General features: G+C 38.2%; 1 protein-coding gene across 3 annotated transcripts in view; it reads right to left on the reverse strand.

Moving 5' to 3' along the window:
- The window catches only part of CFAP69 (cilia and flagella associated protein 69), a gene marked incomplete at both ends in the record, with an annotated part of 69,593 nt that extends 42,693 nt beyond the window's left edge, over nucleotides 1-26,900 (reverse strand). For all 3 annotated transcript variants that reach the window (XM_079711777.1, XM_079711778.1, XM_079711776.1), the window contains 5 exons: nucleotides 2,216-2,292; nucleotides 4,813-4,922; nucleotides 7,386-7,451; nucleotides 9,311-9,370; nucleotides 26,781-26,900. In XM_079711777.1, coding sequence (XP_079567903.1) covers nucleotides 2,216-2,292; nucleotides 4,813-4,922; nucleotides 7,386-7,451; nucleotides 9,311-9,370; nucleotides 26,781-26,900 — 433 coding nt within the window. The remainder of the gene's footprint in view (nucleotides 1-2,215; nucleotides 2,293-4,812; nucleotides 4,923-7,385; nucleotides 7,452-9,310; nucleotides 9,371-26,780) is intronic.
- Nucleotides 26,901-27,618: the final 718 nt, after the last annotated feature.

Consider the following 27,618-nt stretch of genomic DNA (forward strand, 5'->3'; position numbering starts at 1 on the left):
GTAATAGTTTTATGTTCAGGTTATTGTGGTGCGGATGGAGGATAGGGAATATTCCTTTTCAGTCATATCTAAACTACTTCTGAATTGGCGTCAGCCTACATTTCAAACTGGATTGTATCTGCTCTGGTGAAGTCCTACAAGTATGATCCCTAAGAGAATCTGAAAATGATCAGTAGGATTCTGGAAATGATCCAGAATGTCCTCTGGGGCCCTGAGGACAACTGGAGTCAGGAATATCAGCTTCAGGACTGAAGCAGATCTGCTTGGATTCTCTGAGGGAAAGAGATAATTAGGTGTTCCTTGAAGACTTGTGTTTTGCATTAGGCTTTGCATAATGTTAATCTCTGGGGGTAGCCAGTGGGTGGGGAAACAAGCAGACAGAAGGAGGGAGCACGTAGGAAAGGCTCACCCTAGCTTGAGAAGAATCTATCAGCAAAAGCTAGCACTTAAAAAAAAAAGATAGGTTCAAGATTATTCTCTTAATTTTTTTGGACCCATCCTTTGAAGTTGAAAACTCACTATGTTTTGAAAAACATTAGGCAACAGGAACAACTAAACATTTCCAACAAAAGTATCCAAACGCTCAAGTTTATGGGAAATTCTAAGGTTTCTCATCTGCTTCACCACCCTTTTAGTTCCTGTAGGTTTAGATCATCTCTCATAGTTTCCTGTTTTATAATCTCAGGGCAGAGTACCAACTTTTTCCTTCATATGTTTCCAGAATCCTGCTCTTAAGTCGGAAATATCTATCATTTAGAAGAAAAAGTAATATAATTTACTAGTACATAGTAGAAACTGGAAGTTACTAAAAATGAATAGCCTTTGTTCAAAACTTTGTACTACAAACAATTATTTTAGTTTAAACTCATGGTTCCAGCAATTAAAAAAACGAGGGACAGAGCAGCAGTACTTATGGTAAGTAATCAGTGAAAGGAGTTCATTTTAAGCTAAGAGTTCATACTGCCCTCAAATGAGGCAGTAATATGTTCTGTAGGCAGGCATTCAGCAAAGAGTAGACTGACACAGTAAAAAAACTCCATGTATTTATTGTACAAATGCATATTTAAAAATAATAAGGGCAATGGAGATTTTTTAAATGTTATCAACCAAACCTACACTTTTTATCTGTTAATACTATCATATCCTCTTCTAGGTTGGCTTCTCACTGTAAATTTCCATTGATGAGAGATTCACAGAATTAAAGTTTCCCATTAGTTTCTAGCCTTCCTGCTCCTTAAGGTCATCTTACTTAACTCTCCATGTTTATTCTAATTTCCTTGACACCTTCACCCACTTTAGGCCATAATAATTCCTCCCAAAGTATCTACAGTTGAAGATTATGAAATTTATTTAGACATAAAAGTGTTAGTATCTATGTTAAAAATTTTAAATGCCTTTTACTTATATTAATTTCTTTCATCTTTCAGTATGGAGTATAACGCTGGGAACATAACTATTCAGTAAATATTTATTTTTAATTTGTTAGGCCATTTGTGTATCTTTTATTTCTCCTGTACAAAGACCTAAATTAATAAGCATAAATTTAATGTGGGATTTGTTTTGGGAGCATGCTGTTATGTCTCAGGGGCTGATTCAAGGAGCTATAGTGTTTGATCTCATTTCTAAAAATTTATTATTTTCTTTCTCTAGAAAACTGAGCAATAACCCAAATATGAAACCTGCTTATAATATTTTTCATATTTTTGTATACAAAAACACAGGCATTGTTATGTATATTATACTAAAGCTCCTAATATCCCACCATTTTATGAGTTTATTTAAGACTTTAAATTATTTAATGAACAATTTGGCCCTTGCTAAATTGTTAGAATTGCTAACAATTCCAGCAATCAGTTAGGTTCAAGCAATGATTAGAGTTCAAAGATGAAAATATTTTTGTGATTACTGAAAGAGAGGAACACATACTTCTGATTTACAAAAAAAAATGTTACCAAACATTTCATCAAACTAAATATATAACATCAAGACAAATAAGTGCAAAGAAGTATCTGCCAGTCCTTAAAATTAAGGAACAAAAAATCCTGTTGGTATCATGAAACACCTGAGTAGAAGGTAATACAAAAAACGTCATCAAGCACACTGTGATTAATTCCCAACAAGAAAGGAGCCTAGATTTGGAGAAGAAGTATCCTTAGTGAAACTTTGTGCAAGAGATATTTCCTTCTTGTCAGTAGGGCCTATCATCTCAACTCACCCAGAAGTGCAATTGAATTAGCAGTATCTTCAGCATATGTTATTTCATCCGATACTTTCTTTTTCAAAAATGGCAAGCTTCAATAAGAATGAAGAATATATGAGTTACGTTTAATGAAGTCCTTAATTGAAGCATCATTTGCAAAGTAGAGGAAAATTTCTAAAGATTAAAATGAGGATAAATATCCTATTTCTTTAGCCCTGGAGAATTAACAACTACCAAAAATATTTCTGTGTTTCTAACCAGTTGACCAAAATAAAATAAAACAAAATAAAATAGGTTTATAAAAATGAAGAGAGATGGACATACAAGGCAAGGTTTAAGAAAGCCATCTTGCAACACTACATAAATAAAAAACTTAAGAATCTTCTTTCTGAGGGCAAAATAATACTAGATTATACCTGTACTATTAAAATTAGGAAGACATTGGAAAATCTGATACAAATCACAGATCTAGTCTCACCTATAACTTAAAGGCTGTTCAAGGGCTTTTTCTGAAGTTTTTGAAACTCCAGTTAATAGATCAATGGTCTATTTGTTATTAAAGGTCAGCGACTTTTTCCTTATTAATTGGATCAGTTACCATCCATGAAATAACAAATATACTTTTTGAGACACTAAAGAATTTAACAAATATTAATTATATTAGAATTACATTTCACAGCTAATATAACCAAAGTTATCTGAAAATAATTTATTCACAAATCATAAAAGATAGGGCACTCGAACCTAGGTCATTAGTCTAAGTGTCAGAGGAGAGAGAAAAGTCATTTCCTAAACAAAAACTATAAACTATTTCAGCATTTCAGGAGTTCAAAATTTGAACTTTGTATCCTATCTAAAGATATCTAATATATCTTATATATAGAACTTTAAATTCATGGTTTTCAAGAAAAATTAACCAAATAGTTGAAAAACAGCACTTGGAACTGTCACATGTGGATGTATATAGGTCAACAAGAATTAAAAGATATTTCAAGGGCAAGTTATGAAAAGGAATATTTTATAAATGCCATAGAGGTTCATTTCTGGTGTTTGTTAGAATTTTTCATTTGAAATAAATAACTTAATTACTTGATATCCAGCTCATTGTTGAATCTCTAAAGTGAAGAACTATAAAACGAATTGTTCTTGTCCTCAAATTTTTTCCTTTTTTACCAAAGGAAACAACCTAAAAGATAAAGCATCAGAAGAGTTTTCCACCAAAAAGGTTATGAAAAAAAATAAGCATTATACTTCTGATGCACTGAGAGAAACGTATTACTTAGAGGCCAAAACAGAAGGGTTTGATTTTATTTTTTAATTTTCAATGTTTTTATCTCCCAAAAATGTCCTGAAAAGAGAATCAAGTGAGGGTGTGGTGTGGAAAAATGCACGATGAAAATAGAAATTAGGAAAGTAAAAAAAAAAAATGATGAGTAATTATGAAATATGAAGGAAAGTGAAGAGTGCATTTCAAAAGATTTCTCATAGTATGCAATGAAACATTCAGTCACAGCTTTCATAGAGAACCAATTCTTGGTGGAGCTCTGTAGGAGTACTGATGTTGAAGTAATGCTTGCAAATCTGGTGTTCTAAGACTTGCATAGCCTCAAAATCTGAAAGTGTTTTACATAATATTATCTCACATCAATATAACAATAATTTCCAGTTAGTACATTACAGTTCCTTGAGAGCATCAGAGCAATAATTTATGTCTTTATTTTTCATGGTCTCTTAAAAAGTAAGGTGTGGTAAGGGCATTCAATAAATTTTTTTGAACATTTGTTCAGATAACAAAATCTTAAATGTAGTTGGTTACAAAATTGCAAATATTATTGCTACTAAATCTAAAAGTGAGAGATAAACCTACCACATATACATAGTCCTACTAATACTATTATTTATATATTAGAAGAAACTCACTATTTAAAAAGTAAATTGGTAGAAATGTTTAGAAGGTTAAATTGTCAGAAAAGTTTATTCCTTATTTAAGAAATTTCCTCTACCATATTATATTGAAAACCAAAAACATATATTTTAATATACATCTTGATTAGCCACTATGTGGCTAGTTCCCCCAAATGGTTGAAGAAAAAATAGTGCAGAGGATGGAATATATAAATTTTATAATTCTGGTCTCTAATTTATATTTTGAAAAAAATATGCTAAAAATAATTTGGTGATAAATCATTCTTTATTCAAGTTTGGAAGATCAAATAAAACATTTTGACTCTCATGTCTTTGAGAGTCAAATTTCTTAGAGAGATAGAAAAAATACTAGGCAGAAACTATTAAGTATTGTCCATAAATTTTCTCAAGGATGCTCTGAAAATATAATTTCTTTCTTTTATCTCACATTTATCATTCACTTGAGAGCAATTTATTATGAGAAAACATTTGAATATACTTACAGTTTAATCTCTTGTGGTCAGCAATCTCAGATTACAATAAAATGTACTACCTTTGAGATACCAGCTGCTGGAATCAAGTGATCAAGTGAAGTGTCCTGAGTTCTGTATCACTTTGCTATATCATAATGCATAATATCTTTGTAAGACAAAATAAAACAGAAAATACTGCATGCTAATATAAAACAAAGTTAAAAAAAAACTTACCCACATAATTTTAGGATATTATAGGCAGGTTCTATAAAATGGGGCTGTTTTTTAATTTTTCCTGCACACAGATTCAGAATTTTAAATATCTGTGCTAAATCCCTTAGGGGCTTTAATATTTTTAGTTAAGAAATAAAATTAAGATTTTTATTAAAATATTCTTTACAGCACTTCTGTCAAGAAAAGTCTATAGAATTCCATCTATTTTGTTAAATGTGGTTTAATTATACCAATTTTGAAATCTAAAGAGGAAAACAGAACCATGTTTTTTTAAGGAATATTATTTAATTTTTGTCTCAGTAACCTCTTACTCAAAATATTTTTTTCTCTTCTCACCACATCTTTAGAATTTGATTACCAACTACTACACCACATATTCAGTTGAATAATAACTTATTATTGGCAATGAGTAATAACACTTTGAAAAAAAACTAACTTAATGGCTCAATTATATCCTTCATCTCTACCCACATACAAAACATATATTGCTCGGGAATAAGCAACCCAAACCTACCTTACTTTTCTGCGTCATTTTATTAATATTACTCAGGTGTGTGGTCTTGTTTTTAAGGTTTAAATTGGTTGAAAATTTTATTTAAGACTAGTTTATGAAAGCAAAATATACCCTCTCTAGATCTTCAGGTAAAAGCACCTTTTATTTTACCTATTTAAAAAACCCAGTTGGTACATAAACAAATTTCACATTTTTTGTTTTGTTTTGTTTTTTTAATACAGTTAAGGGGACATGATAACTGTGACTTGCACTTCTTGATTGAATCTGATCACTTCTAGTCTCTAGGAGCTTCTTAGAAAAAGATAGGAGAACTGGATGTATTAGAAATACAAACCCCTGTTAACTTCCTAGAGAAATGATCAAGATACCTCTGTAACTTATCTTTGCTTTATGTGGTTATAACCTCTAAACCCAGCCTACTAAAGGCATTCAGAAACAGTCATTTGCCACCAACTGTGTAGCCTGAAGAAGAAAAAATAATGGAGGTGTTGAGTTATTGGGTTAAGATAAGAAATCACTTGCCAGTAGACTTTCTTGGCTACCAGTAAACAATGCTTGATATCGACAAGCCCTCAGGTAACTGACTGAACAAATCCATATAAAACAAGGCTAAAATAAGGTGAGAAAAGAGATAAAATTATAAGGCACCACTTCCCTGAATTGGAGGCTTAAGACGTTTTGAAATCTTGGAACAAGCTAATATTAGAGACTGCTGTCTTCTTGGGGCCAGACTGGACAACTGTTAGAGATTAGTTAGATCAATACTACTGTTAAGTGTGGTCTGTGGACCATTCCAGTTCTGGAATTGTGTGTTACCAGTCTGTGGAAAAATAACTGCAGAAAGTGAGTTTTCTGTGACAATTTCATTGCATTTTACAATAGCATATATATGCAAAGGATAAAAAAAAGAAACAGCCCCCAACAGCAAACTGGTTCTTAATCACAGATAGTTTTGAGACACACTGGTTTCTACATATTCTGATCAGGGTGGTATCTTCATTGGGGATAACATATTTATAGAATGTTTTACAGATTGTCAAGAACTTGCTCATACATTATCTCATCTAGTCTTCCTAGCGACCTCATGAGGGGCTGTTATCCCTATTTTATAAGGGTGGAAAAGTTAAGAAGCTTATCAACAGTGCAAATACTCAAGTAAATTGGTAGAAACAAGACTTTGACTTGGCCCTGCTAACTACATAAACTGTCTCTCTGAGTCTATAAAACTGACACTATCTGCACAGTTAATTTTGCATTATACTGTTTCTTCAAATTTATATTCTCTGATAAAAATATAATTTTATGAAAAGCACAAAATGTTAGATATTTTCTGTGTTAAACAGAACAATGGCCTGTCCTAATCCCTAGAACTTGTGACTGTTACCTTCCTTACATGGCAAAGGGACTTTCGTTAAAAGCCTTGACATGGGAAAGTTATCCGAGGTTATACAAGTAGGCCCAATGTAATCACAGGATCTTTATAAGGAAAGGAGAGGCAGGAGAGGGTCAGAGAAGGAGCTATGATGACAGAAGTAGAGGTGAGAGTGATGCTACTTCAAGGAAGGGCCCAGGAAGCCTAGGAATGCAGGCTGCCTCTAGAAGCTGGCAAAGGCAAGGAAATGGATTCTCCCCTAGAGCCTTCAGAAAGAACCAGCCCTGCCAACAACACCTTGCCTTTAGCCCAGTGAGACCTCCAGAACTGTTAAACAAAAAATTTATGTGGTTTTGAGGCACTAAGTTTGTGGTAATTTGTTACAGCAACAATAGGAAGCTAATGCGTTTTCTAAGAAAAATTCTCGGGCTTCCCTGGTGGCGCAGTGGTTGAGAGTCCGCCTGCCGATGCAGGGGACACCGGTTCGTGCCCCGGTCCGGGAAGATCTCACATGCCGCGGAGCGGCTGGGCCCGTGAGCCATGGCCGCTGAGTCTGCGCGTCCGGAGCCTGTGCTCCGCAACGGGAGAGGCCACGACAGTGAGAGGCCCGCGCGTGTACCACGAAAAAAAAAAATTCTCCTATTTCAGGATAAACAAAACAAACATACACATATAAGTAAAGGATACAAGTCCATTCTGATAACACTGCACCATTTTCTTGACAGATTTAAGTTGTTTTTCTTCTAAATCATCCTAAAACAAATTATCTATTTTAGTTCTTTTGTATTATTAATTCTGTTGAGATTTAAAAATTTTTCCTTAGTGTAAAAAGAAAGTAGACATGTTATCAAGTAATTCTTAAATTACTATATTATACTGTAAGCATTAAAATGTTTCATAAAACAGTGAAGGTAAAAATAAACTACCATTTATATTTGAATAAGGAATTGTGAATCAAAACTAGGTTAATATAAAAGCAGTAATTGTTTCCAGAAATAATATTAACAATACTGAAGTACGTTGAGCATTTTTCTAGGCCAGGTACCATTTAGGCAAGGTATATACATATCATTTCATTAATCTTCAAAATAACCCTATTAGGAGGTACTTTTTTTTTTTTTTTTTTTGTGGTACGCGGGCCTCTCACTGTTGTGGCCTCTCCCGTTGCGGAGCACAGGCTCCGGACGCGCAGGCTCAGCAGCCATGGCTCACGGGCCCAGCCGCTCCGCGGCATATGGGATCCTCCCAGACCGGGGCACGAACCCGTATCCCCTGCATCGGCAGGCGGACTCTCAACCACTGCGCCACCAGGGAGGCCCAGGAGGTACTTTTATTATCCTTCTTTTTTGGAATAGGAAACTCAAGCTGAAACACTATGTAATTACCCAAATCACACAGCTAATAAATGGTGATGTAAGAAGTCAAATTTGACAATCTGACTCCAGAAATTGTATTTTTAACCTCTAAAATATACCCAATGTAGTGGCTCAAACTAAACAACTTCAGCCAATTAAAACAAAACAAAGCAAAGCAAAACTCTGTATACTGATGTATTTTCATGACTGAATCACTTCTGTTCTTTTAACCGTCTTAAATTGTTTGTGAGAAACTGTGGCACATATATATATATATTATATATATATGTATATCTGTGTATATATACATATGTATGAACACATATATATACATACACACACACACACATACATACATATTTTGCCTACCCTTATTTAACAGCTAGTAGGAGCTCTACGTAGTTGGGTTTCCTTTTTTAAAAACTGCAGATATATTCACAATTAAAAATAACTTTCACAATAATCATAGCCAACAAAAGATAAATTATTCTTATAAAGCCATTATTCTTAATGTGTTTTCTTCTTTCTATGTAAAAATGTAGAGACTAAAAAATGTTAAAACAATGACTAAATTTTTGCACCTGCTAATCACAGGACATTGTTTTGATCTGCTATACCATGGTCAGCCCATTTCCCACTTACTGAAAGTATGCAATCTTCATCCTGTAGTAATTTTATAGTGTATACTGGCTTTTTAGGCATTCAGTCAATTCTTGGGTAACATCAGGAGAGTGTCATATAAACATGTATGCATATGCATTTATTATCCTTTCTCCCAATGCCTAAACTCTCAATTTTGAGTCTTGTATCTTTATTTCCATTACATTCTGTATAAGAGTTCTCTCAAAATAAATTACTTATGACTGGATATGAGTATGTACATATCCTGATTTCTTATCAGGAAATTTTTAAGTACTACATCATGATACACTTCTTCTACCCTTGTGCCCATATCCTACTTGGTAATAAGCTATGAACAGAGGCTACATCAGTCTTTCTTTACTCTTATGATTTCTTCTGTTTATATCCACCATGGATTTGTCCATCCCATGTAATCAAATCTATTCTCTTCCAGCCTCCCTACCAGGTTAAATATATTCATACTAAATTTAAATAATTCTTCAAGATGAGACATATACTATTTGAAATGTTTTCAACAAAAGGAGAGAAATGAGACATATTTAGGGGAATACATGTTACCTTTCAGGGAAATCACAGTTTCTAAGTGAAATAGAGAAATTTTCTCTCAAAGCTTACTTTACCAGTCTCTTTGAGGAGTTTGATGACATGATTTAGGTCCATAGGCTTGAAAACACCCTAAAAAAAATACAACTCATAGTATTCTATGTCATGAGAAACAAGAAATCACATCAAACACACTATTTTTATATGGCATTATCTCTTAGCAACTTAAAAATATCTTATGACAGGGCTTCCCTGGTGGCGCAGTGGTTGAGAATCTGCCTGCTAATGCAGGGGACAAGGGTTCAAGCCCTGGTCTGGGACGATCCCACATGCCGCGGAGCAACTAGGCCTGTGAGCCACAACTACTGAGCCTGCGCGTCTGGAGCCTGTGCTCCGCAACAAGAGAGGCCGCGATAGTGAGAGGCCCGCGCACCACAATGAAGAGTGGCCCCCGCTTGCCACAACTAGAGAAAGCCCTCGCACAGAAATGAAGACCCAACACAGCAAAAAAATAAATTAATTAATTAATAAACTCCTACCCCCAACATCTAAAAACAAAAACAAACAAACAAACAAACAAACAAAAAAATATATATATATCTTATGACAAAAAGATAGTAAGGGATAATGAAAAGCAGATGAGACTTACAGGAGTAAATAAATTTTGGAGTAAACCCCTCCCCAAACCTCTTGAATTCTAGTATTACCTTATAATCTTTTTTTTTTTGCATTTTATTTTTCTTTATTATTATTATTTTTTTAACAGCTTTATTGGAGCATAATTGCTTTACAATGGTGTGTTAGTTGCTGCTTTATAACAAAGTGAATCAGCTGTACATATATCCCCATATCTCCTCCCTCTTGCATCTACCTCCCACCCTCATATCTTACAATCTTAATGTCTTTAAATTTCTTAGTCTCGAAAGGCCCAAGAGAGCATCTGGAATAATAGCACTTCCATGCTTTGGAAAATAAAATGATTTCATTCATACATATTACATATCTCATGCATACACATTACACTGAGTTTGCCTACGCATATATACATAAGACTAGCTTCTAAACTACAGGTAGGTGATCGCCTTCCTGAACCAGGTATCCCCTCTCCCAGCTGTCTTACATCACCCATAGTAGTAAACAGGAACTACCAAGTTCTACAGAGTTTACATCTTAAATATTTCTTCAGCCCACTCCATCTTTTTTTAAAAATTTTTTTTATTGGAGTATAGTTGCTTTACAATGTTGTGTTAGTTGCTGCTCTACAACAAAGTGAATCAGTTATACATATACATATATCCACTCTTTTTTAGATTTCCTTCTCATTTAGGTCACCACAGAGCACTGAGTAGAGTTCCCTGTGCTATACAGTAGGTTCTCATTAGTTATTTTATATATAGTCATGTATATATGTCAATCCCAATCTCCCAATTCCTCCCACCCTCCCCCTTCCCCCCTTGGTAACCATAAGTTTGTTTTCTACATCTGCAACTCTATTTCTACTTTGCAAATAAGTTCATCTGCACCATGTTTCTATATTCCACATACAGTATAAGCAATATCATACGATATTCGTCTTTCTCTTTCTGACTTACTTCACCCTGTATGACAATCTCTAGGTCCATCCATGTCTCTGCAAATGGAATTATTTCATTCCTTTCATGGCTGAGTAATATTCCATTGTATATATATGTACCACATCTTCTTTATCCATTCCTCTGTCAATGGACATTTAGGTTGTTGCTTCCATGTCCTGGCTATTGTAAATAGTGCTGCAATGAACATCGGGGTGCATGCATCCTTTCAAATTATGATTTTCTCCGGATATATGCCCAGGAGTGGGATTGCTGGGTCATATGGTAGCTCTACTTTTAGTTTTTTAAAGAACCTCCACAGTGGCTGTATCAATTTACATTCCCACCAACAGTATAGGAGGGTTCCCTTTTCTCCACACCCTCTCCAGCATTTATTGTTTGTAGATTTTTTGATGATGGCCATTCTGACTGGTGTGAGGCGATACCTCATTGCAGTTTTGATTTGTATTTCTCTAATAATTAGTGATGTTGAGCATCTTTTCATATTTTTTTTGGCCATCTGTATGTATTCTTTGGAGAAATATCTATTTAGGTCTTCTGCCCACTTTATGATTGGGTTGTTTGTTTTTTTGATATTGAGCTGCATGTGTTGTTTGTATATTTTGGAGATTAATCCCTTGTCAGTTGCTTTGTTTGCAAATATTTTCTCCCATTCTAAGGGTTGTTTTTTCATTTTGTTTATTGTTTCCTTTGCTGTGCAAAAGCTTTTAAGTTTAATTAGGTCCTATTTGTTTATTATTCTTTTTATTTTCATTAATCTACGCAGTGGATTGAGAAAGATCTTGCTGTGATTTATGTCAAAGAATGTTCTGCCTATGTTTTCCTCTAAGAGTTTTATAGTATCTGGCCCACTCCATCTTAATGATTTATTCAGTTCTCATTTCTCACTCAGTTTTGAAGGTTTCCTGCTGTTTGTTCTCCCCACCTCTAGTCTTGCACCCTTATGGTTCTACCCTCTGGTCAGAACAGTAAAACTCAAATCTGAACACAACACATCTAAATCATTCAATGACTCTCCACTAATGCCTTTCACCCCCTCCTCTGTTTTGATTATGTTGTTACAATCCTATCCGCCTCCTTGGTTAACCTCCCCAGATCCTTCAAGACACAGTTCAGGTGTCATCTCCCCAAGGGAGGAAAAAGGATACAACAAATGTCCCTCCTGAGTACTCCCATAGAACCTTGAATGTATATCCATCACAGTTCCCGTCACCTTATTCTAAAATGGTTTACATCCTTATCCCCTATCCCAAAGTTTACTTTGAGGGAAGACTTTTGTTTTCTGGCATCCCCAGCACCAAACACTGGGTGTAACATATATAAGTTATTTGTAGGTAAATGGGGAAGGAAATAGAAGGTGTTATCCAAAGTTTAAGTACTTATGATAGTACAGAAATGTCCAAATTCTAAATGCAGTTTTGGCTATATTTATCTTGGGGATTAATGCTTTGCTGCATGGCGTTTTCTTTAATTCAAATGTTATATCAATACTGCTCACTCCTATTAGATGGGTTAAGCTATCCTAGTCTCTTCTGTTTCCTTCTTCCCATCTCTCCTGCTTTCACACTTATTTCTACTTTAAAATAACTGTTTGAAAAGATGATGTAATGATGATATAAAAATATTCAAAAAGAAAAAAATCTTATTCTTATCAAAATACATTTTTATTTTTATTATTTTCTGCTTTATATATGTATTTTAATATTTTATTTTCTGTTTTTATTTACATGTATAAATACCTTACATAATTTCACTTAGTGTTAACACTACTGTATATTCTGATTTTTAAATCTATAATACATACCATTCCATATTTCTACATAGTCACCTTTCTACACAGTCATTATTCCATTGCCTCTTAGGGCTAGAATTTTCTTTCCGTTCACAATTACAAACTCACATGTTCTGATCTCAAGAAATGTCTTCCAAAAACAATTTTCAGTTAAGCGTTCTAACATTAAGTCTGGAGAATAAGTATCTGAGTGAGTTTATTTACTCAATATGATTTTTTTTTTTTTGCGGTACACGGGCCTCTCACCACTGTGGCCTCTCCCATCGTGGAGCACAGGCTCCGGATGCGCAGGCTCAGTGGCCATGGCCCATGGGCCCAGCTGCCCCACGGCACATGGGATCCTCCCGGACCGGGGCAGGAACCTGTGTCCCCTGCACCAGCAGGTGGACTCCCAACCACTGTGCCACCAGGGAAGCCCTATGATTTTTACTTCAAAAATTAACAATCAAAAAGGATTTACTCCCATAACTGCTGGGTGGGTGACTCGCAGACTGGAGAACACTTATACCACAGAAGTCCACCCACTGGAGTGAAGGTTCAGAGCCCCACGTCAGGCTTCCCAACCTGGGGGTCCGGCAATGGGAGGAGGAATTCCTAAAGAATCAGACTTTGAAGCCTAGTGGGAAATGACTGCAGGACTTCGACAGGACTGGGGGAAACAGAGACTCCACTCTTGGAGGGCACAAAGTATTGTGCGCATCGGAACCCAGGGGAAGGAGCAGTGACCCCAGGGGAGACTGACCCAGACCTACCTGCTAGTGTTGGACGGTCTCCTACAGAGGCGGGGGGTAGCTGTGGCTCACCGTGGGGACAAGGACACAGGCAGCAGAAGTTCTGGGAAGTACTCCTTGGCATGAGCCCTCCCAGAGTCTGTCATTAGCCCCACAAAAGAGCCCAGGTAGGCTCCAGTGTTGGGTTGCCTCAGGCCAAACACCAACAGGGAGGGAACCCAGCCCCACCCATCAACAGTCAAGTGAATTAAAGTTTTACTGAGCTCTGCCCACCAGAGCAACAGTCAGCTCTACCCACCACCAGGCCCTCCCATCAGAAAACTTGCACAAGCCTCTTAGATAGCCTCATCCACCAGAGGGCAGACAGCAGAAGCAAGAAGAACTACAATCCTGCAGCCTGTGGAACAAAAACCACATTCACAGAAAGACAATATGAAAAGGCTGAGAGCTATGTACCAGATGAAGGAACAAGATAAAACCCCAGAAAAACAACTAAATGAAGTAGAGATAGGCAACATTCCAGAAAAAGAATTCAGAATAATGATAGTGAAGATGATCCAGGACTTCGGAAAAAGAATGGAGGCAAAGATCGAGAAGATGCAAGAAATGTTTAACAAAGACCTAGAAGAATGAAAGAACAAACAAACAGAGATGAACAATACAATAACTGAAATGAAAACTACACTAGAAGGAATCAATAGCAGAATAACTGAGGCAGAAGAATGAATTAGTGACCTGGAAGACAGAGTGGTGGAATTTACTGCTGCAGAACAACTAAAGAAAAAAGAATGAAAATAAATGAAGACCTCTGGGACAACATTAATGGCAACAACATCTGCATTATAGGGGTCCCAGAAGGAGAAGAGAGAGAGAAAGGACCCGAGAAAACATTTGAAGAGATTATAGTTGAAAACTTCCCTAATATGGGAAAGGAAATAACCACCCAAGTCCAGGAAGCACAGCGAGTCCCATACAGGATAAACCCAAGGAGAAATATGCCGAGACACATAGTAATCAAACTGGCAAAAATTAAAGACAAAAATTATTGAAAGCAGCAAGGGAAAAATGACAAATAACATACAAGGGAACTCCCATAAGGTTAACAGCTGATTTCTCAGCAGAAACTCTACAAGCCACAAGGGAGTGGCATGATATACTTAAAGTGATGAAAGGGAAGAACCTACCACCAACAATACTCTACCCGTCAAGGATCTCATTCAGATTCGTTGGAGAAATTAAAAGCTTTACAGAAAAGCAAAAGCTAAGAGAATTCAGCAGCATCAAACCAGCTCTACAACAAATGCTAACAGAACTTCTCTAAGTGGGAAACACAAGAGAAGAAAATGACCTAAAAAAACAAACCCAAAACAATTAAGAAAATGGTCATAGGAACATACATATCAATAATTACCTTAAACGTGAATGGATTAAATGCTCCAACCAAAAGACACAGGCTTGCTGAATAGATACAAAAACAAGACCCATTGCAGGGCAGAAGTTGAGACACAGATGTAGAGAACAGACGTATGGACACCAAGGGGGGAAAACTGCAGTGGGGTGCAGATGGTGGTGTGTTGAATTGGGCAATTGGGATTGACATGTATACACTGATGTGTATAAAACTGATGACTAATAAGAACCTGAAGTATAAACAAACAACCAAACAAACAAAACAACTAATACTAAACTTTCATTGGGTTATTTGCATGGAAATATGTTAATATAAATGTTATATTACATTACAGACATTACATGAAATTTCTAAATATCTTATATGTTCTGGTATAATGTTATACGTCATAATTCTAGTTATTACTTTAAAATGTATATCTCAGAAATAACTAAATTTCCTTGTCAATTGAATTATTATGAACTTTCATCAAATCTTTAACTGTGGTCATTTTAAAGTCATTTGTCATTTACAGACAGTTCTGGGTATACTCTGATGCTTTTGCAAATATGTTCCTATAGAAGGGTTTCATCTTCAAGGAATTCATGGAAAAGACTGACAAGTACAGGTTTCTGGTAACTGACTGTACTGCTGAACTGAATGAATAAGCATTTTCAGAACTCTAATGGAAAACTGATGAACTCATAAAAGTGCTAACAAAAGAACAAGATGAAAAAAAATTAATTACATGGGACTGAGTGAACTGATGAGGATGATTATAATTTTTGTGACTTTCTGTTTGAATAAAAAAAAAATCCCACAAGGACTCAGAGGCAAAAAATATACAAATCAATTTTCACTCACAGTAAAGGAGCTGTTATAGTGGAGTATTACTGGACTGAATGACAATATTATGACATAGTATGAGTGTGTTTCATGTTTGGTAATTGCAATCATTGTTGCTTTTGTTGTGGTCATCCATTTACAATGCTTGGTGTCAGTCTATTTATCTCTTGTAAAAATAAAATACAGTGTGTGTGTGTGTGTGTGTGTGTGTGTGTGAAATTAATTAATTAATTAATTAATTAACCCTACCAAAAAAACAAGACCCATATATATGCTGTCTAAAAGAGACCCACTTCAGACCTAGGGACACATACAGACTGAAAGCGAGGGGATGGAACAAGATATTCCATACAAATGGAAATTTAAAAAAAGCTGGAGTAGCTATACTCATATCAGATAAAATAGACTTTAAAATAAAGATTATTACAAGAGACAAGGAAGAACACTACCTAATGATCAAGGGATCAATCCAAGAAGAAGATATAACAATTATAAATATATATGCACCCAACATAGGAGCAGCTCAATACATAAGACAACTGCTAACAGCTATAAAAGAGGAAATTGACAGTAACACAATAATAGTGGGGGACTTTAACATCTCACTTACACCAATGGACAGATCACCAAAATGAAAATAAATAAGGAAACACAAGCTTTAAATGACACAATAGACCAGATAGATTTAATTGATATTTATACGACACTCCATCCAAAAGCAGCAGATTACAGTTTCTTCTCAAGTGCGCACGGAACATTCTAGAGGATAGATCACATCTTGGGTCACAAATCAAGCCTCAGTAAATTTAATAAAATTGAAATCATATCAAGCATCTTTTCTGACCACAACGCTATGAGACGAGAAATGAATTACAGGGAAAAAAACATAAAAAACACAAACACATGGAGGCTAAACAACACGTTACTAAATAACCAAGAGATCACTGAAGAAATCAAAGAGGAAATTAAAAAATACCTAGAGACAAATGACAATGAAAACACGACGATCCAAAACCTATGGGATGCAGCAAAAGCAGTTCTAAGAGGGAAGTTTATAGCTATACAAGCCTAACTCAAGAAACAGAAAAATCTCAAACTATCTAACCTTACATGTAAAGGAACTAGAAAAAGAAGAACAAACAAAACCCAAAGTTAGCAAAAGGAAAGAAATCATAAAGATCAGAGCAGGAATAAATGAAATAGAAGCAAAGAAAACAATAGCAAAGATCAATAAAACTAAAAGCTGTTTCTTTGAGAAGATAAACAAAATTGATAAACCATTAGCCAGACTCATCAAGAAAAACAGAGGACTCAAATCAATAAAATTAGAAATGAAAAAGGAGAAGTTACAACAGACACCGCAGAAATACAAAGCATCCTAAGAGACTACTACAAGCAACTCTATGCCAATAAAATGGACAACCTGGAAGAAATAGACAAATTCTTAGAAAGGTATAACCTTCCAAGACTGAACCAGGAAGAAATAGAAAATATGAACAGACCAATCACAAGTAATGAAATTGAAACTGTGATTAAAAATCTTCCAACAAACAAAAGTCCAGGACCAGACGGCTTCACAGGTGAATTCTATCAAACATTTGGAGAAGAGCTAACACCCATCCTTCTCAAACTCTTCCAAAAAAGTGCAGAGGAAGGAACACTCCCAAACTCATTCTATGAGGCCACCATCATCCTGATACCAAAACCAGACAAAGATACTACAAAAACAGAAAATTACAGACCAATATCACTGATGAATATAGATGCAAATATCCTCAACAAAATACTAGCAAACAGAATCCAACAACACATTAAAAGGATCAAACACCATGATCAAGTGGGATTTATCCCAGGGATGCAAGAATTCTTCAATATATGCAAATCAATCAATGTGATACACCATATTAACAAATTGAAGAATAAAAACCATATGATCATCTCAATAGATGCAGAAAAAGCTTTTGACAAAATTCAACATCGATTTATGATAAAAACTCTCCAGAAAGTGGGCATAGAGGGAACCTACCTCAAAATAATAAAGGTCATATATGACAAACCCACAGCAAACATCATTCTCAATGGTGAAAAACTGAAAGCATTTCCTCAAAGATCAGGAACGAGACAAGGATGTCCACTCTCACCACTCTTATTCAACATAGTTTTGGAAGTCCTAGCCATGGCAATCAGAGAAGAAAAAGAAATAAAAGGAATCCAAATTGGAAAAGAAGAAGTAAAACTGTCACTGTTTGCAGATGACATGATACTATACATAGAGAATACTAAAGATGCCACCAGAAAACTACTAGCGCTAATCAATGTATTTGGTAAAGAGAAATTAAGGAAACACTCCCATTTACCATTACAACAAAAAGAATAAAATACCTAGGAATAAACCTACCTAGGGAGACAAAAGACCTGTATGCAGAAAGCTATAAGACACTGATGAAAGAAATTAAAGAGGATACCAACAGATGAAGAGATACACCATGTTCTTGGATTGGAAGAATCAATACTGTGAAAATGACTATACTCCCCAAAGCCATCTACAGATTCAATGCAATCCCTATCAAATTACCAATGGCATTTTTTATGGAACTAGAACAAAAAATCTTAAAATTTGTATACAGACACAAAAGACCCCGAATAGCCAAAGCAGTCTTGAGGGAAAAAAACGGAGCTGGAGGAATCAGAATCCCTGACTTCAGACTATACTAGAAAGCTACAATAATCAAGACAAAATGGTAGTGGCACAAAAATAGAAACACAGATCAATGGGACAAGATAGAAATCCCAGAGATAAACCCACACACCTATAGTCAACTAATCTATGACAAAGGAGGCAAAGATATACAATGCAGAAAAGACAGTCTCTTCAATAAGTGGTGCTGGGAAAACTGGACAGCTACATGTAAAAGAATGAAATTAGAACACTCCTTAACACCATACACAAAAATAAACTCAAAATAGATTTGAGACCTAAATGTAAGACTGGACACTATAAAACTCTTGGAGGAAAACATAGGAAGAACACTCTTTGACATAAACCATGGCAAGATCTTCTTTGGTCCACCTCCTAGAATAATGGAAATAAAAACAAAAATAAACAAATGGGACCTAATGAAACTTCAAAGCTTTTGCACAGCAAAGGAAACCATAAACAAGACGAAAAGACAACCCTCAGAATGGGAGAAAATATTTGCAAACGAATCAATGGACAAAGGATTAATCTCTAAAATATATAAACAGCTCATGCAGCTCGATATTAAAAAAACAACAACCCAATCCAAAAGTGGGCAGAAGACCTAAATAGACATTTCTCCAAAGAATACATACAGATGGCCAAGAAGCACATGAAAAGCTGCTCAACATCACTAATTATTAGAGAAATGCAAATCAAAACTACAATGAGGGGGCCTCCCTGGTGGCGCAGTGGTTGAGAGTCCGCCTGCCAATGCAGGGGATACGGGTTCGTGCCCCGGTCCGGGAGGATCCCATATGCCGCGGAGCGGCTGGGCCCGTGAGCCATGGCCGCTGAGCCTGCGCATCCGGAGCCTGTGCTCCACAACGGGAGAGGCCACAGCAGTGAGAGGCCCGCGTACCGGGAAAAAAAAAAAAAAAAAAACTACAATGAGGTATCACCTCACACCAGTTAGTATGGGCATCATCAGTAAATCTACAAACAACAAATGCTGGAGAGGGTGTGGAGAAAAGGGAACCCTCTTGCACTGTTGGTGGGAATGTAAATCGATACAGCCACTATGGAGAACAGTATGGAGGTTCCTTAAAAAACTAAAAATAGAATTACCATATGATCCACCAATCCCACTACTGGGCATATACCCAGAGAAAACCACAATTCAAAAGACACATGCACCCCAATGTTCATTGCAGCACTATTTACAATAGCCAGGTCATGGAAACAACCTAAATGCCCATCAACAGACGAATGGATAAAGAAGAGTTGGTACATATATACAATGGAATATTACTCAGCCATAAAAAGGAGCAAAGTTGAGTCATTTGTTGAGACGTGGATGGATCTAGAGACTGTCATACAGAGTGAAGTAAGTCAGAAAGAGAAAAACAAATATCGTATATTAACACATGTATGTGGAACCTAGAAAAATGGTACAGATAAACCGTTTTGCAGGGCAGAAGTTTAGACACAGATGTAGAGAACAAACATATGGACACCAAGGGGGGAAAACCGCGGGGATGTAGGGATGGTGGTGTGCTGAATTGGGAGACTGGGATTGACATGTATACACTGATTTGTATAAAATTGATGACTAATAAGAACCTGCCATATAAAAAAAAAGAAAAAAAAGGATTTACTATATACTTATTTACCCTTGGTATTATGATTAACATTAAAATTGTTACATCTTACTATTAAATTGTTTAAATTATTAAATTTACTGTTACAAAATTTTTTGATAACTAGAATTTTGCCTTTTAAGGTTTTGGGATTTAACAGTGCCATCTGCCACTACCTCAGTTGTCCTTTTTCTTCCTGTGTTCTCAGAGAAATAAATATATATAGTGAGTTTTTATTTTCCGATTTCCTGCAATATTGGCTTTGAGGGTTGGAAAAGATATTGAAATGAAATGTCAGAGCAAAAAAAAAATTTTTTTTAATACCTGTATGTATTTTCAGAATTTTTTCCCCCAAATGACCAGGTATAACTTTTCCAAGAAAGAGTGTATAAAGATTAAAGTATAGGGCTTCCCTGGTGGCGCAGTGGTTGAGAGTCCACCTGCCGATGCAGGGGACACGGGTTCATGCCCTGGTCCAGGAAGATCCCACATGCCGCGGAGTGGCTGGGCCCGTGAGCCATGGCTGCTGAGCCTGCACATCTGGAGCCTGTGCTCCACAGCGGGAGAGGCCACAACAAAGATTAAAGCATAGATTTATCTTGTATTATCTCTAAATTTATCTTATATTACTACTTCATGTTACCCTGTGTTTTACTTGCATGGCACATATTATATTTTTAAGATTTCTCCCTCTCTCCCTCCCTCCCTTAGCCTTTTCCTCCTTCTATAAATAGTTATAAGCAGCTTCGACATTTCAGAAACTGTGCTAGGTGTGGGGAACGCATTGCCCTGACTTCAAGTACCTATCAATCTGGCATGAGATGTGGGTGATACAGATAACATGCTACAAAATGCTTCATGAATGCTGGGAGGTGTGCTCTGGAACTATATAGAGGGGGACAGAATGGTATGGGGAGGAGGGATGGGAATCTGGGACAGCTTCTGAAAGAAGTGATCTTCAAGCAGAGGTGAGACTGAGTAGGATTTGCGAGATGAACTGAAGGGTTGAGAGATGGAGCAAAAGAAGTAGCACGTGTGAAGGCCTGGAGACGAGAGAAAACATGGCATTTAAGGACTGGTGAGACATTCAGTAGGTTGGAGAAGATAGTTCAGAGGATAGTAGCTACAGATGATGCTGATAAGGTAAGTAGAGGTCAAATCATGAATAATAATAATGATGATAATAACAATAATGGTGATAGCTAAAAGTTATTAGGCAAAGTCTATTTCTAGGTACAGCTGTAAGCACTAAATGAATTTACTAACTGAATTCTATGAGGTAGATACTATTATTAACCCCATTTTACAGAGGGCCTTGTATACTATGCTAATGATCATCAGAAGCTATTGAATGATCTGAGAGACTGGATATAAAAACAGACAAAGGCCAGACTATATCTAGCAGCAGAATTCTGTCCTACAATCTCTGTAGCAGCCAACCTGGGGAGTCAAACCACAACTTCTGCAGCAATTGGCTCAGAAAAGTCAGTATCTGGTCAATGATTGTCAGATTCCCTATTTTTTACCCCAATTTGTCACTCAGAGCCAACCAGAAAAAGACAAGTATGCTTCCCAAATCAATCACACAGGTTGCCTTGCTTCTAGCTAGCTCACTTCCAGCTTCCCCAAGGCAACAACCTCCAACCAGAGCAAATCAGAAGCCTCCCTTTTATTCACTGTAAAGCTCCCCTGCCTGCCTTGGGAGTCTCTGCTAAATGTAAGCAATGCTGTCAGATTCTCTTTCTATAGCAAGCTCTGAACAGCAAGCCCCTGTTCGTTCTCACTAGGGTGGTCTTCATTGATTTCCACAGGTTTTAACCAGAGGAATGTAACAATAAAAAAGATAATTCTGTCTGCTGAGTAGCGACTGAACTGGAAAGATCTAGACTGGAGGTGGGAGACCAGTCTGTGACTTCAGGCCTTGACTAAGGAGGTGGCAATCGGGATACACAACAATGAATGGAATGAAAAGCATCAAGGAGGCAGAATCAGCAGGACCTAATGAGTGATTTGATTTGGTGGGAAAGAGAAGGAAAAGGTAAGGAGGATGGACAGGCTTGAGGAATTACATAAGTGGTTGGCACCATTTGCTGAGACAGGGATGCTGGAGGAAGAAGCTTGTGTTGAGGCTGGAGATGAGTTAAATTTGGGGCAGAGATTTCTAAGTCACAGGCGTAAAGTAATAACTGGAACAGTCTGGGCAAATGAGATCACACAGGCAGGGTGTAGAAGAGAGAACATATGGATGTAAAAATAATTGCTGTTATTATCATCATAAGATGTTTATGGAGAAATTGTAAAAACATTTAGCAAAACCTTTTAAGATCAAAAGCTTAATAAACTGCTTTGAAGAAAACTAGACCTCCACTTACGTCAAGTTATAGAATGAACTTATTTTCCCACTTTACCAAGGAACATTTCAAAGGCGGAAAGTCCTGCTCCTTTGATACTTAGTTATAGGGAAAGGATCTAACATTAATTGTGGTCCATTTATGTGTCTGGTACTTTATATCTTAATTAATCCTCAAATATACCATATGAAGATAGATTATCCCTGTTGTTGAAACTGAGGCCCTGATATCTAACTTGTTAAGGTCACATAGCTAGTATATGGGCTAGCAGGGCTGTCTGATGCAGAAACACTGGTTCTTTGCACCTTCATTCTCTGCCTGACTTCTCAGCTGACCACAGAGGCTACTTCCAGCAATTACTCCAAAGCAGGGGTAGGCAATTTAAGGACATAGTCCATGGCAGTATTACAGATAGTGGCAGAATATGTCATCAACTAGCAGATTGTGCAGGTTCTCAGAGGGAAAGCAAATTTGGGCAAGGAAGCTCAGCCATGATACTACGCAAATGAAAAAAAAAAAAACTAATCGCAATCATATTTATTCTACAAAGATTACTGTGTGCCTCCGTTGTGTCACTGTTCTAAGTGCTGAAGATATGGCATTGAATAAACACACAAAATCTCCTGCTTTTATAAAGAATTGATATGCTTTGGGGGAGACAATAAGTTATATAGTGTATTGCAAGATAATGCTCTGGAGAAACGGGAGTAGAAAGTGCTAGGATGCTTAAGCAGTGGTCAGCAAAAGACTCACAGAGTGGGTAAAATTTCAGCAAAGTCTTGAAGGAGGTAAGGGAACAAGCCATGGATAAGAAGGGGAAAACGTCCAGGCAGTGGGCATAGCAAGTGCAGAGGCCCTTAGGCAGGGTACACCTGGCATGGTTGAGGAGATGCTAGGAGGCCAGTGTGGCTGGAACACAGAAGGCTTTATCAGCTACTAATGAGGACTTAAATTTCTACTCTGAACTCAGAGTTGAGAGGGGAGGGACACGCAAGTATTAAGATATATGTTCTACACTTAAGGAGAGGAAGAGACAAAACAAGACAAATGAAATAGTAACAAACATAAAACAACTGATAATTAGGTGAGAAACTATGAGACTCAGACCAAGGACTACACCCATTTATGAGAAGAAGGTCTGTGAGAGTGAAAATGAATGGGAAGTGTGTCCTATTGGGGGGTTACTTTATGGTGGAGAGGTAGGATCTGAAGGTAGGGTAAGATTTAAATTCAGAAAAGAGGGGAGGGCATTCATTCAATACATATTTAATATCCCCTCCTGTGTACCAGGTGTTGTGCTGGGTGCTACTGGGGGATAATAGGGGCCACTACAGAGAAAAACAACAGAGAAGGTTTCTGCCCTCATGGAGGTGGCACTAAGCAGAGTACATGGTACAGATAAAGTACAGACTCTACATTGGGAAATCTTGCAAACAGGACAAGAAGTGGACCTGAGGCACTTTGAGGATGGCAGACACCTTAGATACCATCTAGTTCAGTGGTTCTGAGGCTAAAAATCACTTAAAGGATTATGATTAAGTAAATCTAGGGAAGGACCCAGCTATGTACAGGGTTTTTTTAAAAAAGTTCCTCAGATGACTGTGATGGTCACCCAAGTTTGGGGAACACTCATCTAGTACAGGCTTGTTTTACAGAAAAGGGACCAGGTTTAGAGAGTTGAGTGATCTGGTCAATGTAATGATATTAAGTGAGGGAAGCAATAAGGAGTTACTGGGCTTCCCTGGTGGTGCAGTGGTTGAGAGTCCGCCTGCCGATGCAGGGGACACAGGTTCGTGCCCCGGTCTGGGAAGATCCCACATGCCGCGGAGCGGCTGGGCCTGTGAGCCATGGCCGCTGAGCCTGTGCGTCCAGAGCCTGTGCTCCGCAACGGGAGAGGCCACAACAGTGAGAGGCCTGCATACCGCAAAAAAAAAAATAATAATAATAAAAAAATAAGGAGCTACTGCAGAAGCCTGAAAGAAAGAACAGGTGGGACTCAGAGGTAGCAAGGAGGATGGTAAAGTGGTGTTCATGGAGAATGGAGTGGGAAGAGAGGAAGAGGTGAGACCCAAAGGATGTGACAGTAATCCAGGACTGACTGAGGCACTGTGGTGACAGCAAAGGAGAGCAAGTAGTTCTTTTAAAGCCCCATTTGGTACCATATCATCTGACCTGGCAGGGGGAGGGTTGGAATTTTTATTGTTGTTGTTATTGTTTACTTTGTTTTATAATCTGAGTCCATGTAAAACCATCTCCTATGGCTTTCCAGGAGTTAGCTGCTGTGAAACCGTCACACTGTACATACCATACTGCAGCTATGATACACTAAGTGTTGCTACTCTGAGTGGAAAATGGAGTCCTTCAACCAGTAGCAATGGCATCAGCTGAAAACCTGTTAGAAAAGCAGAATCCAGGGCTCCACCCAGACCTACAGAATTAGAATCTATATAGTTTAATAAGTTCCCCAGGTGCTCCAAATGCACATTAAATTTTGAATAATCACTGCTCCAAAGGGCTTCTGATTCTTTATAATAAGAGGAACAACATTAAAATAAATAGGAAATAGATAAAGGGTGAACAATTTGTGATTTCTCAAGCATATGATGAAGCTGGCTTAATGGATTGAGGTAGACTCCACAGTCTCACTTTTAGCTACTAGGATATACTGTACTGTCACTGTAGGAAGAGGAGGAGGCTGCAAATATAGAAAGGTTTGAAAAGATTGGAAACATTTAGAGTTCCAAGGCAGAGATCTATAAAGGTTATCATTTTAAGTGGCAAAGAGCACTAGACTCCACTCCCAGTAAGGAAACTGAGTAACTCTCAGTTAACTTCTCATGGCCTTAGGGTCCTCATTTGCAAAAACAACCACAAACAAAACCCAGGAAAGCTAAGAGACCATTTCTCCCAGCTCTAAGATGTCTTTTTTCGATTTCATTTCTTTTGCTAGAAACTGCCTTTTTCTTCAGTACTATAAAAAATGTTAATATCCCTAGAAGCAGTTATTAACAGGGTAGGAACTTTGATTAATACAAACTGATTTCTTCCTGGAGGAGAAACCTAGGCCCTGTAAGAAGAGGCAGTAATGAAAGAGGAAAAGAAAGGGAAGGGAGAAAATAAACACACATATACACAGGTATACTTGTTCTGCATTATTTGATACATTGTAGACTACTTTGGCAATGGCCTGTTAAAAGTATTTCCCCTTTTTTCTTCTTCTTTTTAACCCACTCTTGCCTGCCTCCTATAACCTTGAGACCTCCATCCCTTCTTTTTTTTAAATACCAAGTAAAGGAAGAATGACAGCCATCAGATACCAAATTCACCTACTTGTCAGTTTTGCCCCATGCCTGGGAGAACAGCAGTAGTGTTGAGCCCCCTTGCAGCCTTGGGAGTGAAGGGACAGCTGTTGTTCCTCAAAATTATCTGCACCTGGATTGGAATACTTCCACAAACCCGATTAGGTAAATTCCCCTAACACCTGCTCCTCCTCATGCAGAAGTGTTGTTTCTCTGTGGGTTGAATGTCTGGCCGTCTTCAGAGAGCACAACCCTACTCCCACCATAGAAGAGGTCCCCAGTCAACTAGCCTCTCCTAAGGAACTCTCCAAGCCTCCAGGATGTGGACGCAGGAGACGAGGTTCCTGACGCAGCCTGAGACTTGTGAAGCCTCAGCAGGAATTCCCATAGTAGCCCCACGCCATCAGCGTGAGGAGGTAGGGCAAATTTCCTCCATAGAATTCACGTTAATTTAGGGCTTGATCATGGATCTCTGGGGAAGAGCAATGGAACCCCAGTATGAAACAAACGCCTTGGAGTTTCTAAACACCCTCGCTACGAATGGAGATCCAAGCCAGGGTTCTGAAGTGAAATTTCTCAACAGAAATTCGAAAGAACTAGTTTTGTATGACAAAGAGTAAACTAAAAACCAAATACAAGCACAATAAATCAATTCTATTCGATCCCAATTCTCTCCGACGCACTCCTAACCAGCTTCCAATTTCATATAAAAATGTTGCTAAATTTCTAATTTTAATAGTATTTTCCTCCCCTCCAGGTGCAGGTTTTGGTAGCAGCAAATTTAAACACGGGAGGATTCACCCCTATATCAAGAACATCACACGATAACAGCGATCTACATATAAAAGCCCAGCGCAAACAAAGGGGTTATCAAATCCAAGTTTTCGCTAAGAATGTTTCCCTCCCTCTCAGGCCCTTCGTGGGATCACACTTTTCGAAGAAAAGCCGCCAAACCTTGCCTACTCAGTTTACTGGGACGCTCCGGGAGGACCTCGAGACACGAGTCCCCAGACAGGTTGGTCGACGACAGCCAACTCCCCTCGCAGGCGGCGCAGTTGTCAAAGGGATCAGCTTTGAGCTTTGAACCACAGTCCCCCGGGCTCCCCTGGTTTCCCCTCGGGCCCCCGTTTCCTCCCTTGCTGCCCCCAGGCATCATCTCCGCCCCCAGATCTCAACCCCCGCCCCCGCCTTCACACCCTCCAAAGCACAGACACCTGGCCATACCTGCGCTTCCTCGTCCTCCATCACCACCCCGACTACAGGGATTTGGCGAGGGCTGCTGGACTTGATCCTGCTACCGGGTGCCCGGGCCTGGGCCGTCGCCGTAGCCTCCGCTGTAGACATGGCTGTGGAGGCGGAGTGAGGGATGGGGGGTGTCCTCCTGTCCTACACTGTGCCCGCAGCCGCGAGACTGCAAGAGGCCCCGTCACCTGAGAGCCACTAGAGTCGCGAAAGGTCCCGGGGGTCCAGCCGTGGACTCGGCCACCGCGACGCCACCTGCATCCCACGGAGGCAGCCCACCAGCCCACCAGCGCACCCGGCAGCCTGCTTGCCGGCAGGTTGTTAACAAACCAATGCGTTGCTAGGGGCGGGGCCAGAGGCTGCTGAAGTACCAGCACCTACGGAAGCCCGAGGATCCAAACTACCCCAAACTCTTATCTGAACCTCTAAACTTGGAGGGGCTGGGTTTGCTTGCGTACCAAAGGAAAGCGGGGGAAGACCTCGGTATGTAACAGTGGAGTGTTACCTTGGCGACATGTGCGTCTCAGTCTTTGTAGTTTGCGCTGGGCCTTCTTGAAACAAGCATGGGCGGGTGGAGGGATGAGGGCTGGATGTGGGATGCAGGAATGATGGATGATGAACTGATAATGTTGGAAGCTGAAGCAGTTTATCTCACCCCGGAGAAGTGACTAGTGTCACCTACATTCCCCAGCCTTTTACCTCTTATGTACTTTAGTGGCTCTCCCAGACAATTAAATAACCACCAAGGCATTGTACACAATGTTAGAAGGCTTTCGAGTCAAATTATTGAATCTAGAGCAAGTAAACCCCTGGAAGCCCC

Source organism: Hyperoodon ampullatus (assembly GCF_949752795.1).
Source record: "Hyperoodon ampullatus genome assembly, chromosome: 9".
In the NCBI taxonomy this organism is placed as follows: domain Eukaryota; kingdom Metazoa; phylum Chordata; class Mammalia; order Artiodactyla; family Ziphiidae; genus Hyperoodon; species Hyperoodon ampullatus.